Here is a 20,686-nt window from a genome sequence, read left to right as displayed (position 1 = left end):
CTAACACAACCCCTTACTTCCTACTCTTTATACCTACCTCCTCTTTTCTGTGATATGCTAGGTTCTTATCAACTCACCTGAGGCTTATCCGAACCACTCACAAAGGTTCTCTCAATACCTAATATTTCAACTTGCACTTGCAATAGCACATCGCAGCAAAAACGAAGCCTATAAGGAAGGCCCTTGTCTAATTCAGGCGGGGGCTGGGAGAAAAAAATAACGTAAATCGCAAGTGAGAGCCCAAAACAAGCGAGCGCCCAATTTTTTACCAACTACATTACAGATTCTATTATAGAAAAGCAATAAAGCCTGTTGACGTAACGTGCGTGTTAAGTGAGTGGGACACTTAAGTGAGTGAGTTAATAATCTTGACTAACGTAAGTGCATAGGATGTCGCAAATATAAGGAAATCGGAAAAAAATCCCACAACTCCCTTTACTTTCCCTTTTTCAACAATTTCTCAACCACCAAGTATGCCACAGTTGAATAAAGAAAGAAATATAATTCTCGCCCTTCAGGCCCTTTGAAATGACCCAAAATTACGCATTTATCGCGCTGCAAAGATATACAAAGTCCCGCCTAGTACCCTCTATGATCGATATCACGGCAAGCCTTCTCGAAGCGATATTGTCCCTAAATCGCGCAAACTATCTGATCTAGAGGAACAGGTTATTGTTGAATACATTATCAACCTAGGGTCTTGAGGATTCCCCCCTCGGCTTCGTGGTGTGGAAGAAATGGCCAACCGACTGCTCGCCGACCGCGACGCGTCACCCGTTGGCAAACGTTGGGCTTCTAACTTCATCAAGCGACAACCAGACCTCAAGACGTGTTTTAATCGTAGATATGACTATGAGAGGGCTAAATGCGAAGATCCAGTCCTTATTCGCGATTGGTTTAGGCTCGTGGAAAGCACAATTGCGAAGTATGGTATCAACACAGCTGACATCTATAATTTTGATAAGACTGGCTTTACCATGGGCGTTATTGCAAGCGGAATGGTCGTCACAGCCGTGGAAAGACATGGAAAAGCGAAATCAGTGCAGCCAGGAAACCGAGAATGGGTTACTGTCATCCAGGCGATCAATGCTGAAGGCTGGGCAATCACGCCGTTCATCGTGGTTGCAGGCCAATATCACCTTGCCAGCTGGTATCGAGAAAGCAACCTCCCAGACGATTGGGTTATTGCGACAACCCATAATGGTTGGTCTGATAATGAGACAGGTCTTGAGTGGCTAAGGCACTTTGACCAACATACCAAGGGCCGATCAACCGGTCACTATCGCCTTCTGATCCTCGATGGGCATGAAAGCCACCATTCAGTCGATTTTGAGCAATATTGTGAAGACAACCACATAATCACACTCTGTATGCCAGCTCATTCATCTCATCTACTTCAGCCTCTTGATGTCGGGTGCTTTGGTCCACTTAAAAAGGCCTATGGTCGAGAAATTGAGCATCTAATCAAGTGCTCAATAACCCACGTTTCCAAGGCTGATTTCTTTCCAGCCTTTTATGCCGCCCACCAAGCAGCTATGACACAAAGTAATATCAAGGGGGGTTTTAAAGGGGCTGGACTTGTTCCATTGGATGGAGAAAGTGTGATATCAAAGCTTGATGTGCAGTTACGAACTCCAACACCGATCGAGGAGGAGGCTGGCCTCCCTGACCCTTGGATTCCTAGGACCCCAAAGACAGTAATTGAAGCTAGCTCTCAGTTTGAATACCTTAAAAGGCGAATCAACAGGCATAAGAGCAGCTCGCCTGCATCTATCCTTGAGGCACTCACGTCATTAACCAAGGGAACAAAAGCAGTAATGCATCGGAACAGCTTGTTAGAGTCTGAGGTTCAGGACCTTCGACAGGCAAATGAGATCCTCAGCAAGCGGCGCAGAGCCAAAAGAACCCGATTACAAGATAGAGGGAGGATGACTTTAGGTGAGGGGAAAGATAATATTAACCAGGAAAATGTTGATGCACAGGTGAGGGCGGAATTATCGAGAGTTCAGGGTTCGGGAAGCTCGGCAGCAGCGAGGGAAAGGCGATGTGGAAGATGTGGTACAGGTGGCCATAGTTCAAGAACATGTCAAATTGCTGTTGAAATGTCTGGAGAACAGAATAGTAATTAATTTCAATTGATTTATGTGTTTTTTTTAATTTTATGTAGAATCTTGTCCAGAGGGTGCCGATTTCCTTCCGACTTTCTTATTTTTGCGACATCCTATGCACTTACGTTATGAAGTTTTAAATCGCAATAAAACCACAGCCAACTATCTGATGAATTAAACTACTCACTATACTCTTGCCCGGCCTTGCTGCATACACCACCACTCCGTCTACCCGGTTGCTCTGACCTTCCTCGACCACCACTTCTCGATGATTCCGCAACTACCTGCACATCAACATCCATCTGATCAATTGCCTATGATGCTTCCTCTAGAGTCATTGTACCTCCTTTCTGTAGTCTAGTCCTTTTTGCTCTTTTGCGCTGGCTTAGTATCTGATTTGCGTTCCGAAGGTTTCGGGCCTCACTCTTCAATAAGATAACCTCATGAATAACTGCCTTTGTTGCTTTAGTATTAGACCTTAAAGCCTCAATAGTCGACTCTGGGGAGCTGCTTTTATGCCTTCTGATTCGCTTCTCGAGATATTCGGATTGATATTGGGCCTCAGGTGATGTCGTTGGGGTCTTTGAAGTCCAGAGGGTCGAGGGTTCAGTAACCTCGTCGGGAAGCGTCGGAGTCCATAGCTGCACATCCAGCTTCGAGATCACACTTCCCGGGCCAGAGCGAGCAATCCCGACGCCTTTAAACCCTACCCAGATCTTGCTTTCACTGGAAGTAGCTTTAAAAGCAGCGTAAAATGCGGAAAAGAACTCGATCTTCAAAATGCGGGGTATAGAGCATCTGATCGGATACTTTATTTGTCGACCATACGCCTTTTGAAGGGCTGAAAAGCACCCAACATCAAGAGGCTGAAGTAGATGAGATGCATGAGCCGGCATACAAAGAGTTAATCTTGTTCTCGTCACAAAATCTCTCAAAATCAGCGGAGTTGGTGGCTTTCGTGACCATTAAGGATCAGAAGACAATAGGGACCAGTTGATCGGTTGGTTGCAGACCAGTCAAAGTGCGTTAGCCACTCGAGACTTAACTGGTTATCTGTCCATCCATCTTTGCTGTTTGCAATAACCTAATCGCCCTCTGGTAGTCATAGTTGCGAAATAAACGCGTCTTCAGCTCTGGTTGTCGCTTCACAGAGTTATGAGCTCAGCGCTTGTCGACGGGTGACACATCGCAGTCAGCTAGCAAAGAATTGGCCATTTCTTCCACAAAACACATTTGCGAGGGAAATCCTTGCGAATCTAGGTCTAGAATGAATTGGATTGCTATGTTTTCGTCTAGATCAGATAGTCTTCCTGACTTTGGGATAGTTTCGCATCGCGATTGGATGCCGTGGTGGCGGCGATGTAACGTCTCGAAGGGGACCTGGTATACAGTTTCTGTGCGTTGGAGACTTGATTTTGGGGTTATTTTGAAGAGATTGAAGTGCAAGAAGTACTGTAGGCTCATTTGAAGTCGGCGACATATTGGGTGGTTATAAAGAATCAAATCAAATAGAAATGTTGTAGGGTGAGGGTTTTTGGCTCACTCACTTGACTGACCCACTATCTCATCAAGCACGTTATGCTAGGGTCACAACGAAATTGAGGATGCTTCTTGTCGAACAAATACTCAGCCGCAGGGCGGCAACACAGTTTTCCCCGCATCTGGTATCAAGGATTCTATGGTGCAGACAAAAGAACCGCATTTTCAACTTGTCCATTGTCCATTGTCCATTGTCCAAGTTTATCCTTTTTTACTATTGCAAAACACGCTCCTAAGAGTCGAAATTATGGGGATTTTCAGCAAATTCAAACGTCACCCCCAAAAGGGGAAAGTGCCCATCGCAAGGGCAGGCCGAGCGACGTCGCCCACCATCCTTCCACATGTCCCAGTACAGCCAGAATCTGGGCCAGCTTCATCGCCAATCCAGGCCGCAACCTCTCCACCGCCACCCCAGCCCGAGCCGATAGCACTGTCCACTCTCCAAGAGAGAACTTGGGAAAATGCGTATGAAAGTTCAAGAAAGAAGGAGCCAAAGTTGGTAGAGGTATTCGAGAAAATCATCTTATCTGATCCCCTCGACGACGGGACAAGTGTGGAACCCACCGATCGAATCGAAGACAAGGCGACAACGGATCTGAAGGTCACATCATGTCAAATGAGACAGTTTGCTGAGAGGGGGATCGAAAGAACAAAGAAGGAGGCTTCCCTAAAGCAAGGAATCGATGATGGTTTGCGAGCAGTGCAGGCTATCATGGGAATCATGGATAGAGCCCTCCGTGCCGCCCCGGAAGCGGCTGTTATATGGGCAACTGTTTGCCTTGGACTAGAGGTATGTGGTTGCGATTTGATGGCGGAATAGGACACAAAGCGTGCTGTTGTTAGCTAACAGTACATAGGTCTTGAAAAACCCCATCACCGAAGCACTTGAAAATCGCCAAGGCATCCAGTACGTGTTGGGCAGAACAGAGTGGTATTGGGACCTGACTAGTTTGCTTCTTGACGAAAATAAGGGGCATACAACTACAGTTGCACTACGAGACACATTGGAGAAGAACATCACGCAGCTCTTTGAAAAGCTCCTCTTGTATCAAATCAGAAGCATCTGTCTCTACCATCGCAGTCAGGCTATCACTGCTTTGAGGGATACGTTTTTGATCGATGACTGGGCAGGCCAGCTCAGTGACATCAAGGAAGCCGAAAAGGCTGTGCTGTATGACATGGAGCAGTACAATGCTCAAGAGATTCAAACGCAGATGCATCAACTCAACAACACAACATCTGCTTTGCAAGTTAGTCTAGGAAACATTTACGCAGCGGTGCAGAGTCAAGCAGTGCAACAGGCAAAGAGGCATCACGACGACAAGGACAATGAATGTCTGAGAGACCTTTACACAACCGATCCCCGAACGGACAAGAAGGACATCCAAGATAAGAAAGGTGGCTTACTGAAAGATTCCTACAAATGGATTCTCGAACACAAGGACTTCCAGAAGTTTAGAAACGAAACGGAAAGCCAAATCCTCTGGATCAAAGGGGACGCCGGCAAAGGCAAAACCATGCTCCTTTGTGGCATCATCGATGAACTGGAGCTAGATCAGTCAACATCACCCTACTATTTCTTTTGCCAGGCAACGGGTGGTGATCGACTGAGCACCGCCACATCTGTGCTACGGGGCCTGATTTATCACCTTGCATGTTGCAATCCACAGCTCATCAGGCACGTGCGAAGAAAGTACGATCGCACAGGGAAAAAGCTATTTGAAAATGGGTCTACTTGGCATGAGGTCCGTGAGATAGCGACTGATATGTTGAAGGACCCAAGCCTGAAAAATGCCATTCTGATCGTCGATGCCCTGGATGAGTGTACTGTGGATCGGAAGCGCCTACTTGACTTCATCACTGAGTCTTCAACCACCAAATGGATTGTATCAAGCCGTAATTGGCCAGATATTGAGGAGCGTCTGAATGATGCAAAGCAAAAAGTCAAGATACACCTTGAAATAAACCAGCATTCGGTCTCTGCAGCAGTCGACTCGTATATCAAATTCAAGGTAGACCAGCTTGCGCGGGACAGAAAATACGACGATGACACGAAGATCGCTGTTTTGCAACATCTGCAGTCAAATGCCCATGGCACCTTTCTGTGGGTAGCTCTGGTTTGCCAAGAGCTTTCTAGTGAAGAAACACGAAAACGCCACACCCTAGCTAAGCTAAAGTCTTTTCCACCTGGACTGAATGCTTTATACGAACTGATGTTGGAACATATCTCCAAGTCGCAAGATGAGAAACTCTACAAGGATATCATTGCCAACACTCTAGTTGTATACCGACCCATCACCCTGGAAGAGCTACATGTCCTTGTTGAACCACTGAAAGATATGGACACGGGGGAGGTGAGAGAAATCATCGCCTCATGCGGGTCTTTCTTGACTCTTCATAACAATACTATATCTTTTGTGCACCAATCAGCAAAGGACTACTTCCTAGGCAAAGCCTTAGACCAAGTCCTACCCTCCGGCATTGCGCGCCAACACCAAATGGTCTTTGTACGATCGTTGGATCTTCTATGCCAAACTCTAGAACGCGATATTTACCAGCTGCAGGCTCCAGGGTCTCTGATCGATGAGGTTACTACCCCTGACCCTGACCCATTGGCTGCTATTCAATACTCTTGCATATTTTGGGTTGATCATCTTCATGACTCTCCGGTAAATGCAAGAGCTAGTGAACACGATAGGATCTTGGCCCTCTTCACGAAGAAATATCTTCAATGGCTAGAAGCCCTTAGTCTTTTACGAAGCGTCTATATTGGAGTACGAGCAATTTGGAAATTAGAAACTTGTCTGGTAAGTGCCTACGCATGGGATGAATAGGTTATGGAAAAGCCAGGTTTTAACATCGCACAGCAGGAAAAAGCATCAAATCACCTTCAAGAAATTGTCCAAGAAGCTCGCCGATTTCTTCTCGCCTATACGAAAGTTATTGAGATTGCCCCTCTACAAGTTTACGAGTCAGTCCTAATATTCAGCCCTACCAATAGCCTGATAAGGCAGATATTTAGTGATGAAGAGCCAGGCTGGATTAAGGTGAAGCCAAGGGTTGAGGCAGATTGGGATGCTTGCCTGCAGACTCTTGAGGGCCATGGTAGTTTTGTGACATCAGTGATGTTCTCAAAGGATGGGCAGCGGCTGGCATCAGCGTCTTGGGACAATACAATCAAGATCTGGGATGCGACGTCTGGTGTGTGTCTGCAAACTCTTGAGGGCCATGATAGAGGGGTGACATCAGTGGTGTTCTCAAACGATGGACAGCAACTGGCGTCAGGGTCGAGGGACAACACAGTCAAGATTTGGGATGCGACTTCTGATGCCTGTCTGCAAACCTTCAGGGACCATGATGACGAAGTGACGTCAGTGGTCTTCTCCAATGATGGACAGCGATTGGCATCAGCGTCTTCAGACACGACAGTCAAGATCCGGGATGCGACTTCTGGTGCGTGTCTGCAGGCTCTCGAGGGCCATGATAGAGAGGTGATGTCAGTAGTTTACTCAAATGATGGCCAGCGGCTGGCATCAGGGTCTTGGGACAACACAGTCAAGATTTGGGATACGACTTCCGGTGCGTGTCTACAGACTCTCGAAGGCCATGGTTGGAATGTGACATCAGTGGTCTTCTCAAATGATGGGCAACGACTGGCATCAGGGTCTTCAGACAACACAGCCAAGATCTGGGATGCGACTTCTGGAGAGTGTCTGCAGACTCTTGAGGGTCATAGTAGTTTTGTGATGTCAGTAGTGTTCTCAAACGATGGACAGCGGCTGGCATCAGGGTCTTGGGACAACACAATCAAGATCTGGGATGCAACTTCTGGTTCGGTTCTGCAGACTCTCGAGGGCCATGATAGAGGGGTGACATCAGTGGTGTTCTCGAACGATGGACAGCAACTGGCATCAGGGTCTTGGGACAAGACAGTCAAGATCTGGGATACGACTTCTCGTGCGTTTGTACAGACTCTCGAGGGCCATGATAGAGGGGTGACATCAATGGTGTTCTCGAACGATGGACAGCGACTGGCATCAGGGTCTTATGACAAGACAGTCAAGATCTGGGATGCGACTTCTGGTGCCTGCCTGAAAACTCTCGACGGCCATGGTTGGAATGTGACATCAGTAGTCTTCTCAAATGATGGACAGCGACTGGCATCGGGGTCAGACGATAAGACAGTCAAGATCTGGGATGCGACTTCTGGTGCGTGTCTGACAACTCTTGGGGGCCATGATGAATGGGTGACATCAGTGGTGTTCTCAAACGATGGGCAACAACTGGCATCAGGTTCAGATGACAAGACAGTCAAGATCTGGGATGCGGCTTCTGGTGCGTGTCTGAAGACTCTTGAGGGCCATTATGATTATGTGACATCAGTGGTCTACTCAAATGATGGGCAGCGGCTAGCATCAGGGTCTTGGGACAAGACAGTCAAGATCTGGGATGCAACTTCTGGTGTGTGTCTGCAAACTCTTGAGGGCCATGATAGAGGGGTGACATCAGTGGTTTTCTCAAACGATGGACAGCAACTGGCATCAGGGTCAGGGGACAAGACAGTCAAGATCTGGGACGCGACTTCCGGAGCGTGTCTGCAGACTCTCGAGGACCATGGCAGCAGCGTGACGCCAGTGGTGTTCGCAAATAACGGACAGCGAATACCACCAGGGCCATCAGCCAGTCAAGCTTCTTGGCCTCACTCTAGATCCTATATGTATGGTCTCAGCAATTACCAGGACTGGATTATTGAGAATGGGCAAAGGGTCCTTTGGCTGCCACCATCGTGTCGTTCCCAGACATTTGCAGTGGCCCACGGAAGATTTGGGTTAGGTACTTCCTCTGGCCGTATTATCATCATGGAGTTTAGGTCCTAGAAGAGGGTTTGGCATTGCACAATGGATTTTTGTCAGTAACCTAAGTCAGGGTTACCAAGATTGCTGACCCTGATCCAGTTCGCCCCAACGTTAGGGTTAGCATCAGACATCAAGGGTCTTCTTTATGTAGTTAATGGTACTATTATTTGCGGGAATGTTCCCGAAAGCTTGACAGCCGTTTTATCATTCAGGCTACCCCTCTACATGCTTGGCTCGTTTCAATACCGGCTCTACATCCGTTATAGAGGTCATTTTATCATCACATACTTGCCCATGATAGTGATTACCTACCATACTCCTTTTCTTACTGGCACTTGAGCCTCCCAAACAGCCCTCAATGGCCTTTAACTTTGCCTCATAAACGTCCATGTCCAAAACACAGTGGTCGAAATCAATCTTCATCACACTTTGGGTTTCCTCACACCATGTCGCATTGCATACATCGTGGTCCCGGTCATTCAGCCCCCAATCTTGCAACTTCTTGTAGGTATCTTCAACTTCCTGGTTCAGATCACGGCCCAGTTCCTGACTCTGCTGATCTAAGGACGGCCCGTAGTGAAGTGCCTTGCCTGTATATGACATAAGCATCAGGTGTGAAAGTGTTGTAAACTTTGCCATGAACGGATATGGAGAGAGCAGTTTGACTAGACCAAGGTGGACAGGAATCAGGGTGCCTTGTTGTTGGCGCAGGTGGCTGTAAATGCGCGTCTCTCGCTTCAGCCGACGCGCATTGTGTGACTCAACACCTTTGGCAACAAACGTGTAACCATAGCCATTGATTGAAAGCTTGAACAAACATCCAATCGCGCCGTAAAGACCTTCATTATAGAGAAGAGTGCAGTTGTTTTCAGGATGGATCGCGATCTGCTCCTGGATAAGTCTGCAGACATCAGTCCCATGAATAGGATGTTTTTGATGTTCTCCTTGTGGCTTAGCACAAGATGACTGTAGTAGTGCACTTTTGTGGATGTGGTAGTTAGGACATGAAGCGTCAAAAGGTAGACCACGAACAAGGCCAAGCAGACATGCTTGTGTACAATATGGAAGCATTGCCTTCTCTTTGACGGCCTTGATACCTACGGCAGCTAAATCTGGCTGATGATTTCTAGAGGTATCGTGACGTTGAGTATTATCCCCAGGTGCTTGGTGTGATTGCCAAAGAGGAGACGCTGCCCGTTCATTGCTGTCATGGACTCTATGCATAGTGGAACGATGAGCAAGTCTCCGACTACCAGAGTTGCCATCACTTCCATCATCACTCCCAGTCTCATCATCACTATCATTCCGCAGTCTTATGCCAAGAGATGACGTCGTTATACGACTGTAACCTTTGGGGAGATTTGGGAACTCAGCCAGCAGTTCTAGTGTGTTATTTACCCATTTCACTGGCCTAACAGCCGATGTAGAAGCCATTATACACAATGAACACAACTGTGAGACAGCCAGCTCGGCTAAGATGTCATCTCCAACCTGAGATACATCCTGTTGATTTACTGATGCTGTCACATGGCTTGGATAGACAGGATCTCCATCCGACTTTGGTAGATCTTTCGGATCCACAGCTGGGAAAAAGGATGTATAGTACAGGAGCGTGGCCGGATCTTCTAGTGGGATGCGAAGAAATGTCAGAGTTTCTCCTGTCGCAAGATAGCCATACTCTAGGCCAGACATGATCATATAGTGATATGTCTGAGCTAAAGCAGACGCAAAGAACCGGAGCTTATGTGGAATGTTGGATAGTACGATAGGAGAGCCAGAAGGAGAAAACACTGCGCTGTCTGATTGTTGATGCCCGACCCTCTGGCCCTTCCTGCCCTTGCCTACTTGGCTTTTGCTAGCAATAGCCATGCGTATCAAACAGTCTTCAGGAAGTGTAGGGTTATTCTGAAAATCCCTTGCACGTAATGAATGACATGGCTTGTGCTCACCAATAGTAAGACGATATGGCTCTGGCTTAGGGACTGAGCGATCGACCCATTCATCTTTGACAAATACCACGCAGTCTGGCATTGTTTTCCTGGGAGGTAGTTTTGGTGCAACAGTATCAGACACATCAACTGTGTCAGGCCCAGAACTAGTATCACCACTCTCACCCTGGGAGACATTTTCACTAGGACCTACAATAGACCTTACTCCAGTCCTCTTGTTATCAAAGAACACCTCTTTCTTATTACCAGTAATTGTAAAATGTCCTTCCAGCATGTTTGAGCATGGCTGCTCAATGGCACAATCTAAAAACACGGATGTGCGTGAATGGTTCAGGAACCAGTTTGATTTCAAAAACGCTATAGGGATACTCTCTTGCATCGTTTCCTCTAGGTATTCCACCTTCTTGCGTGGAGGGAAAAGGCTGGAATCCTGCAGTTGTTCTCGAAGCGAAGAAAACACTTTGTCATGGTCTTGTGGGAACTCAATCCATTGTCGTACTCGGAGTGGGTAGACCTTTTTTGTTATGGATGTTTGGCCGGAGGTTGTTGTTGGGGCATTGGAATCGTTGCTAGTGCCTAGACTCAATGGTCGACTGGATTGGGACTGAAACGGCAGTAAGCGACTTGTGTAGAGGTGCAAATGGCGAATTTGGTTCAGGTAGTTTCGTAGGTTTTGAGCTTTTTGCCATGTTAGCTGTATTTTATACTGCTATTATACTGTATTTTTTGTCTTGGTAACTCACGGTCTACGACCTCACTCCTCATATCGTCGAGCTGGCGCTGAATATGGGCGGCGAAGGCCTCTGCATCCCGACGGGATTCACTCTCTCTATCGGCCCGGCGGTTTGCCTCTCGACGCGCTGCCGCCTCGCTATTAGCTCGCTGGCTTTCTTCTTCCGCTCGGCGGTTTGCCTCGCGACGCGCTGCCGCCTCGTTATTAGCTCGCTGGCTTTCTTCTTCCGCTCGGCGGTTTGCCTCGCGACGCGCTGCCGCCTCGTTATTAGCTCGCTGGCTTTCTTCTTCCGCTCGGCGGTTTGCCTCGCGACGCGCTGCCGCCTCGTTATTAGCTCGCTGGCTTTCTTCTTCCGCTCGGCGGTTTGCCTCGCGACGCGCTGCCGCCTCGTTATTAGCTCGCTGGCTTTCTTCTTCCGCTCGGCGGTTTGCCTCGCGACGCGCTGCCGCCTCGTTATTAGCTCGCTGGCTTTCTTCTTCCGCTCGGCGGTTTGCCTCGCGACGCGCTGCCGCCTCGTTATTAGCTCGCTGGCTTTCTTCTTCCGCTCGGCGGTTTGCCTCGCGACGCGCTGCCGCCTCGTTATTAGCTCGCTGGCTTTCTTCTTCCGCTCGGCGGTTTGCCTCGCGACGCGCTGCCGCCTCGTTATTAGCTCGCTGGCTTTCTTCTTCCGCTCGGCGGTTTGCCTCGCGACGCGCTGCCGCCTCGTTATTAGCTCGCTGGCTTTCTTCTTCCGCTCGGCGGTTTGCCTCGCGACGCGCTGCCGCCTCGTTATTAGCTCGCTGGCTTTCTTCTTCCGCTCGGCGGTTTGCCTCGCGACGCGCTGCCGCCTCGCTATTAAGCAGACGCTCTAGTTCAGCTATACGATTTTCTGACATTTCGATTCAATAGCAAGATGAGAATCTTTAATCACAACAATTATACCTAAATTAGATTGCGTATAGATTTCACATTCAGACAAATATGTTGAGCGACAATGTTGTGATCAGGCACAGGGCAGAAGCTGTGGTACCGGTAAGTCATCGGTTAAACATAAACCCTTGGCTCTGGTATCACGAGGTCATGAAATCCTTTCTACCCTAAAATGTCTTATGCTTACATGCCACATTCAAGTACTCAGGATGTGCAGTACACAAATTTTTTGCCAATAGATTATTATCACACCGTTTCTACGCGTGAAGAGGCTCTTGCAAGAGATCCTCTTAGCCTTATGTTAAAATCGATTCTCAATTCTTTTCTTCATTTGCGAGAATGTTGCTCTAGTGTTTCCATTTTATGTTTTCTTGGATTCTCTCCTCCTGTATCCAAAGTTCGGCCAGCCCTTCTTCTCTTATATGCTAGACTTCTAGATAAGAACAGCGTTTGATGGGTTTATCCGGACTTCATCCGGACTTCACCCAGATGTCTGCTTTGACCAGCTCAGTAGCCAAATCTCTACACTATTCTAAGTTTTTCACTATCTTACTCTTTATACTCACCTCCTTTTGTCTCTCATAAGTTAGGTTGCCTGTCGAAGGATCTTGAACTTGAACTTCAATATATTTAACGTCCACGGGAATCACAGAGATCAAACGACGCTGGACTTGGCTACTGGACAGAATTAACCCTATTCAGGGTTCATTATAGAGTTTTGCCGAGCGAAGCGCAATTGCTCCTGAATTAACTTGTTGCTCATTTCTGCTCTGCCGTGGTTTGAAGTACTTGAGGGCAAAAAAAAAGAATGAACGAAAACAAGCAAACATCAAACAACGAACTAAACAGTGACCAGAGCGCCGTAGAACGAATAGTAAAGAAAAGTACCAAAGAAAAGCAAATTTGTGGCTCGCCACTCCCACTCCGGAGAAAGCCCCCTTCTCGCTGTGCCGTCCCCTTTCACGTCCCAATGCGGAACACCCTCCACTTGCAACTATGAGAAACTTTCGTACAAATCTCGTAGATAGTTTCTTCTCGTTGCCTTGACACTCCCACGGATGGCAGAAGGTCTTGGGTTGGTCATACCCTGAGACTAGGCACTGCATTTCTGCATTCGCGTGGTTGAGCCGCACGTGATACTCTTCGAAGTCGCCATGTCCGGAACGCGCTGCTAGGATCCGGGCGACTGTGCCTCTGTGTAGCCCCTTCATCCAGCCGATGTCATATGGTCTCGGCCAGTTCAGCGCTCCGCCGAGGTGCTTGATCTTTGGGCAGTTTTCTTTCATCCAGTTTCGGAAGTCTGCTTTAAAGGCTTCATTCCTCCACCTTCTTGCTGCCGTTAGTGACATTGTGGCCTTTGGGACCAGAAGGTCTTCGCTCTTGCAACCCGCTTTGGCCAGCTGGTCGACTGCTTCATTGCCCGGGACTTCGCAGTGTCCTGGGACCCAGTGCACCTTGCCAACCGGCTCTTCCAGGGCCAGGTTGTCTGATCCGCCTTGCCATCTTGCGAGGGTGCGGCGGATCTCGTCTATCGCAAGCTGCGAAGTGCCCGGTTTCTGCATCCTCCGGCTGATCCTTTTTACCACTCCCAAATTGTCGACACATAGGTTCAGGCCTTCTGCTTGTGAGGGGGCGACTTCGGCGGCAGCTCTAACTGCCTTGAGGGCAGCAATCGCTTCCGCATCCGCCACTCCTCTGTATCTGCCGCATGATCCATTGCCCTGTGCGAGTATTTTGCCTCGGAAGTAAACAGCTCAGCCTGCTCCAGTGTCTCCATCACTGTTACGTGAGCCGTGTAGGCCCACATCGTCTTATGTGACTCCTTGCTGAGCAGGTCCAGATGAGCCTTGGCTGCCTCTTCTTTGCTCAGTTTCTCTGCCAGCGACTCGGCTGGACCTTCCTATTCTGGCCGGAGTTTCGTCGAGTCCCTTATCGGGTGTGGTAACAGGGCCTTTGCCTCATCGATGCTCCCGTCAATCGTCGTCCAGTGCAGAGGGTGGTCTGCATTGCATGTTGATGCCCGTATTCCTCCCGTCCGCAGCATGTCCTGGCAGATGATTGTCATGTTCGGGAACGCTGCGAATCTGTAGAGGCACTTTTTGCTTGTCGTTTTGAAGACAGTTACAGCGGCTCGCAAGCCTTCTCTGAGAACCTTCTCCAAAATGTCCATGCTGGTCTTGCTGGCTCTGGGGAACCAGGTGGTGGCCGCATACGTCATCTATGGTAGCATGCATGCTCTCACTGCCTGCATTACTGAATTCGGGGGCGGTCTTACTCCTCACTGAGGTATCTATTTGGTATTGTCAATGAACATTTGATGCATTATGTTAACCCTAGCTGCTAGGGTCTTTATTTTCCTGCCCATAATAAACGCCTAATCTCTTGAACTTGAACTTGAATATATTTAACGTCTACGGGAATCACAGAGATCAAATGACGCCGGACTGGTTACCGGACAGAAATTAACCCTCTGCCAGGTTCACTATAGAGTTTTGGCGAGCGAAGCGCAATTGCTCCCAAGTTACCTTGTTGCTCGTTTCCACTCTACCGTGGTTAAGCACGCCTAATCTCACCAGCCAACTTCTAGATATCCTCACCGTCCAGGCCTCACCGTCCAGGTTGATACTAGCATAATGCTCAAACATCAAGCCTAGCTTACTTGGTGTCTATGCTAAGCTCACTGCTCATCTCCCCAAATATACAGTCAGTATCGAGTGGCGGATGCACTGTAGCTTACCATTCATTTGTGAGAAGGTGAAGACATACATTTTGGTCGACATCTAGGCTATGTAGGGATGAATTATCTGCTCAAACACTATCTTTCTAACGCTTGGTATCTCTCGGCGCCTAACTACACTAAGATCATCTTGATGCTAATTTATCGTTTTCTCAACACCCATAATCAGATGTCGAAAGCGCTATTACCAGGTAGCACGGTTCATGACTGTCCCCAAGCTAGTCCGCAGGCCGTGCTAGTAAAACCAGTACCACGTGGTAGAGGGCGACATACGAGTGACGTGGCAGGCTTTGGGGAAATCTGGGGATATCGCAATCATGAGAACCAATGGTAATATCTAAAGGTTAGGGTAGACTGGAAGTCTTCTTACCGCGGAACTTGAGTCCGCGCCACTCTAATAGCTGTGGCCCATTGCGGTTCACGGTATCTCGAAAGCCTATTGAATAGATAGTGCGAAATAAACACAGGACATCGGATTGGTGGTCTTACGTAACAAGCTATTTAGCAGCTGATATTGCAGTGCCTTGTAGTTGTGTGTAGTTGATTGTAAATACAGTCGTATCTAGCAGTGTTCATTTACTTTGGTGCACATGGAGGAAAGGCGAGGTGGTGATTGGAGCAATACGCCTGAATTCCAAAGCCCCTTTTTGAAGGAGAGCGTCTTTTATCCGTTTTTCATTATCGTATATCTCCAGGCGGGCGCAATGTATGTTACATATTATGCATCGCTTAACAGCCATGCATATGCTAGGGTCGAAACGAAATTGATATGATGTTTCGTGTTTAACCAATACGCAGCTGGGCGGTAACATAGTTTTCCCTGCATCTAGTGTCAAGAATTCTATAGTACAGACAAAGGGATTGCATTTTCAACTTGTTCATTGTCCAAGTTTATCTTTTTTTCGCTATTGCAAAACACGCCCCTAAGAGTCGCAATTATGGGAATTTTCAGCAAATTCAAACGTCGCCTCCAAAAGAGAAAAGCGCCCATTGCAAAGGCAGGCCAAGATACGTCGCCCACCGCCGTCACACATGTTCCAGAACAGCCAGAATCTGGGCCAGCTTCATCGCCAATCCAGGCCGCAACCTCTCCACCACCACCCCAGCCCGAGCCGATAGCACTGTCCACTCTCGAAGAGAGAATTTGGGAAAATGCGTATGAAAGTTCAAGAAAGAAGGAGCCAAAGTTGGTAGAGGTGTTCGAGAAAATCATCTTATCTGATCCCCTCCACGACGGGACAAGTGTGGAACCCACCGATCGAATCGAAGACAAGACGACAACGGATCTGAAGGTCACATCATGTCAAATGAGACAGTTTGCTGAGAGGGGGATCGAAAGAACAAAGAAGGAGGCTTCCCTAACGCAAGGAATCGATGATGGTTTGCGAGCAGTGCAGGCTATCATGGGAATCATGGATGAAGCTCTCCGTGCCGCCCCGGAAGCGGCTGTTATATGGGCAACTGTTTGCCTTGGACTAGAGGTATGTACTTGCAATTTGTTCGCAGAATAGGACACAAAGCGTGCTGTTGTTGGCTAACATTGCCTAGGTCCTGAGAAACCCCATCTCTGAAGCACTTGAAAATCGCAAAGGCATCCAGTATGTTTTAGGCAGAACACAGTGGTATTGGGACCTGACCAGTTTGCTTCTTGACGAAAATAAGGGGGATACGACTACGGTCGCGCTACGAGATACACTGGAGAAGAACATCACGCAGCTCTTTGAAAAGCTCCTCTTGTATCAAATCAGAAGCGTCTGTCTCTACCATCGCAGTCAGGCTATCAGTGCTTTGAGGGATACGTTTTTGATCGACGACTGGGCAGGCCAGCTCAGTGACATCAAGGAAGCCGAAAAGGCTGTGCTGTATGACATGGAGCAGTACAATGCCCAAGAGATCCAAAACCAAATGCATCAGCTCAACAACACGACATCTGATTTGCAAGCCAGTCTAGGAAACATTTACGCAGCGGTGCAGAGTCAAGCTGTGCAGAGTCAAGCGGTGCAGAGTCAAGCGGTGCAGAGTCAAGCGGTGCAGAGTCAAGCGGCACAACAGGAAAAGAGGCATCACGACGACAAGGACAATGAATGTCTCAGAGACCTTTACACGACCGATCCCCGAACGGACAAGAAGGACATCCAGGATAAAAAAGGCGGTTTACTGAAAGACTCCTACAAATGGATTCTCGAACACAAGGACTTCCAGAAGTTTAGAAACGAACCGGAAAGCCAAATCCTCTGGATCAAAGGGGACGCCGGCAAAGGCAAAACCATGCTCCTTTGTGGCATCATCGATGAGCTGGAGCTAGACCAGTCAACATCACCCTACTATTTCTTTTGCCAAGCCACAGGTGGTGATCGACTGAGCACCGCCACATCTGTGCTACGCGGCCTGATTTATCACCTTGCATGTTGCAATCCACAGCTCATCAGGCACGTGCGAAGAAAGTACGATCGCACAGGGGAAAAGCTATTTGAAAATGGGGGTACTTGGCATGAGGTCCGTGAGATAGCGACCGATATGTTGAAGGATCCATGCCTGAAGAATGCCATTCTGATCGTCGATGCCCTGGATGAGTGTACTGTGGATCGGAACTGCCTACTTGACTTCATCACTGAGTCTTCAGCCACCAAATGGATTGTATCAAGCCGCAATTGGCCAGATATTGAGGAAGGTCTGAATGATGCGAAGCAGAAAGTCAAGATACACCTTGAAACAAACCAGCATTCAGTGTCTGCAGCAGTCGACTCTTATATCAAATTCAAGGTAGACCAGCTTGCACAGGACAGAAAATACGACGATGATACGAAGATTGCTGTTTTGCAACATCTACAGTCAAATGCCCATGGCACCTTTCTGTGGGTAGCTCTGGTTTGCCAAGAGCTTTCCAGCGAAGAAACACGCAAACGCCACATTCTTGCTAAACTAAAGTCTTTTCCGCCTGGGCTTGATGCTTTATACGGACAGATGCTAGAACAGATCGCCAAATCACAAGATGCGCAACTCTACAAGGATATCATTGCCAACACTCTGGTTGTATACCGACCCATCACCTTGGAAGAGCTACATGTCCTTGTTGAGCCACTGAAAGACGTGGACACAGAGGAGGTAAGAGAAATCATCGCCTCATGCGGGTCTTTCTTGACTCTTCATAACAATACTATCTCCTTTGTGCACCAATCAGCAAAGGACTACATCCTGGATAAAGCATTAGATCAAGTCCTACCTTCTGGCATTGCGCACCGACACCAAATGGTCTTTGTGCGATCCTTGGATCTTTTAGGTGAAATTCTAGAACGCGACATTTACCACCTGCAAGCCCCAGGGTCTCTCATCGATGAGGTTGCTACCCCTGACCCTGACCCATTGGCTGCCATTCGATATTCTTGCATATTTTGGATTGATCACTTTCATGGCTCTCTAGTGAATGTAAGAGCTAGTGAAAATGATAGGATATTAGCCTTCTTTACAAAGAAATATCTTCAATGGTTAGAAGCTCTTAGTCTTTTACGAAGCGTCTATACTGGAGTACAAGCAATTGGAAAATTAGAATCTTGCCTAGTAAGTATTTATTCACGCAGGAGATGAATTTTGGAAAAGCAATGTTTAACATTCCACAACAGGAAAACCCATCAAAGCACCTTCAAGATATTGTCAAAGATGCTCGCCGATTTCTTCTATCCCATACGAGAGGCATTGAGATTGCCCCCTTGCAAGTTTACGAATCAGCCCTCATATTCAGCCCCACAGGCAGCTTGATAGGACAGACGTTTAAACATGAAGAGCCAAACTGGACTAAGATGAAGCCAAGAGTTGAGACAGATCAGAATGCTTGTCTGCAGAATTTCGAGGGCCATGACAAAGAGGTGACGTCAGTCGTGTTCTCAACTGATGCACAGCGACTGGCATCCGGGTCTTGGGACAAGACAGTCAAGATCTGGGATGCGACTTCTGGTGCGTGTCTACAGACTCTCGAGGGCCATGACGAAGAGGTGACGTCAGTGATCTTCTCAACTGATGGACAGCGACTGGCATCAGGTTCTTGGGACAAGACAGTCAAGATCTGGGATGCGACTTCTGGTTCGTGTCTGCAGACTCTCAAGGGCCATGATGATTGGGTGAGCTCAGTCGTGTTCTCAATTGATGGACAGCGACTGGCATCAGGCGCAGATGACAGCACAGTCAAGATCTGGGATGCGACTTCTGGTGCGTGTCTGCAGACTCTCAAGGGCCATGGTCATTATGTGACATCAGTGATCTTCTCAACTGATGGACAGCGACTTGCATCAGCGTCAAGGGACAAGACAGTCAAGATCTGGGATGCGACTTCTGGTGCGTGTCTACAGACTCTCGAGGGCCATGACAAAGAGGTGACGTCAGTGATCTTCTCAACTGGTGGACAGCGACTGGCATCAGGGTCTTTAGACAAGACAGTCAAGATCTGGGATGCGACTTCTGGTACGTGTCTGAAGACTCTCGAGGGCCATGATGGTGACGTGACGTCGGTGATCTTCTCAACTGATGGACAGCAACTGGCATCAGGGTCAAGGGACAAGACAGTCAAGATCTGGGATGCGACTTCTGGTGCGTGTCTACAGACTCTCGAGGGCCATGACAAAGAGGTGACGTCAGTGACCTTCTCAACTGGTGGACAGCGACTGGCATCAGGGTCTTCAGACAAGACAGTCAAGATCTGGGATACGACTTCTGGTGTGTGTCTGCAGACTCTCGAGGGCCATAGCAGCGGCGTGACACCAGCGGTGGTCACAAACAACGGACATCAATTGTCATCAGGGCCATCAGCTAGTCAAGTTTCTTTACCTCGCTCTAGATCCTACATGTACGGTATCAAATTCCGTCCGACAACTAGCTTAAATGCCATACTCCTAGGATAGAGTTTGGCATTCTCTTATAGACTCCTTTCGTACACTTTGCATAATCATGGACTATTTCCTTAAACAAGACTCTTCATTTCTCAAGCGCATAGAGGCCATGGCTCATGATGTTCTTTCCTGCAAGAAATCAAACCTATGGTCCATTAACCATTTTACCATGCATCTAACTAATTATCCTAAATAATAAGTTAGTCAAGCTTGAATTTTCGGCCCTTGAAAAGTGAGTTACATGTGACATGTACATTTATTCCAACAAATGCGAACCAATCCAACATCTAGAGGGAGTGTGGAGGTACGAGTCTCGTTTTCTTTGCTACTTTTCTTTTGCATTCTTTCTACGCTTTGTTCACGGTTTTGTTTCTCTGTTGGATGATTGGTGTTTGATTTTGTTTTCGTTCTTTCCTTCCTTTCTTTGTTTTCGATTTTTTTTTTTTTGCCTTTTGTACTTTAACCACGGTAGAGTGGGAAACGAGCAACAAGGTAACTTGAGAGCAATTGCGCTTCGCTCGCCAAAACTCTATAGTGAACCTTGCAGAGGGTTAATTTCTGTCTGGTAACCAGTCCGGCGTCGTTTGATCTCTGTGATTCCCGTAGACGTTAAATATATTCAAGTTCAAGTTCAAGTTCATGTTCATGTTCAATCCAACATCTATCCTGATGGTAATAGAGAAAGAGATTAGGGCATTGTTGTAGAAAAGGCTTGTGCAGACTCTGGAAAGATTTGCAATGATGACATGCCCCTTCTCCCCATGTAGATATCTTCAAACCCCATCCCCTACCTATTTATACCGTCCAAATGATTCCATTTCTCAAGAAACACGCTACAGGCAAATACACAACGTCTTCTCGCGATTGAAATCGCTCTTGCCATCTAATTTCATAGGGAGATTTTCCAAGTTTGTATCGCCAAGATATCGCCAATCTATATGCTATCCTTGGCGATAAACTCTTGTCCTTATGTTG

The 20,686-nt window shown here is 47.7% G+C and overlaps 5 protein-coding genes across 5 annotated transcripts; 3 read left to right on the top strand and 2 right to left on the bottom strand.

The window, feature by feature from the left end:
- Positions 1-737: 737 nt before the first annotated feature.
- On the top strand, positions 738-2,074 carry HOO65_050424 (uncharacterized protein; the record flags this gene model as incomplete). Its single annotated transcript, XM_071003391.1, has 2 exons — positions 738-1,938; positions 1,983-2,074. 2 exons carry the CDS (start codon positions 738-740, stop codon positions 2,072-2,074), a joined length of 1,293 nt encoding a protein of 430 aa, XP_070858483.1.
- A 1,820-nt stretch (positions 2,075-3,894) lies between these two features.
- HOO65_050423 (Vegetative incompatibility protein HET-E-1) lies at positions 3,895-8,524 on the top strand (the record flags this gene model as incomplete). Its single annotated transcript, XM_071003085.1, has 3 exons — positions 3,895-4,437; positions 4,505-6,421; positions 6,482-8,524. The coding sequence occupies 3 exons, from the start codon at positions 3,895-3,897 to the stop codon at positions 8,522-8,524; spliced, it is 4,503 nt and encodes a 1,500-aa protein (XP_070858482.1).
- A 218-nt stretch (positions 8,525-8,742) lies between these two features.
- Positions 8,743-12,060, bottom strand: HOO65_050422 (uncharacterized protein; the record flags this gene model as incomplete). Its single annotated transcript, XM_071003143.1, has 3 exons — positions 8,743-8,754; positions 8,816-11,130; positions 11,196-12,060. 3 exons carry the CDS (start codon positions 12,058-12,060, stop codon positions 8,743-8,745), a joined length of 3,192 nt encoding a protein of 1,063 aa, XP_070858481.1.
- Positions 12,061-13,054: 994 nt separating this feature from the next.
- HOO65_050421 (putative double-stranded RNA/RNA-DNA hybrid binding protein) lies at positions 13,055-14,312 on the bottom strand (the record flags this gene model as incomplete). Its single annotated transcript, XM_071003412.1, has 4 exons — positions 13,055-13,088; positions 13,181-13,815; positions 13,881-13,994; positions 14,220-14,312. 4 exons carry the CDS (start codon positions 14,310-14,312, stop codon positions 13,055-13,057), a joined length of 876 nt encoding a protein of 291 aa, XP_070858480.1.
- Positions 14,313-15,769: 1,457 nt separating this feature from the next.
- On the top strand, positions 15,770-19,723 carry HOO65_050420 (Vegetative incompatibility protein HET-E-1; the record flags this gene model as incomplete). The annotated part of the gene is made up of 3 exons (XM_071003107.1): positions 15,770-16,312; positions 16,380-18,257; positions 18,452-19,723. The coding sequence occupies 3 exons, from the start codon at positions 15,770-15,772 to the stop codon at positions 19,721-19,723; spliced, it is 3,693 nt and encodes a 1,230-aa protein (XP_070858479.1).
- Positions 19,724-20,686: the final 963 nt, after the last annotated feature.

This window comes from Ceratocystis lukuohia (assembly GCF_044167205.1).
Source record: "Ceratocystis lukuohia strain C4212 chromosome Unknown Supercontig5_pilon, whole genome shotgun sequence".
Lineage (NCBI taxonomy): Eukaryota > Fungi > Ascomycota > Sordariomycetes > Microascales > Ceratocystidaceae > Ceratocystis > Ceratocystis lukuohia.
This window is presented reverse-complemented; position numbering and strand designations above follow the sequence as displayed.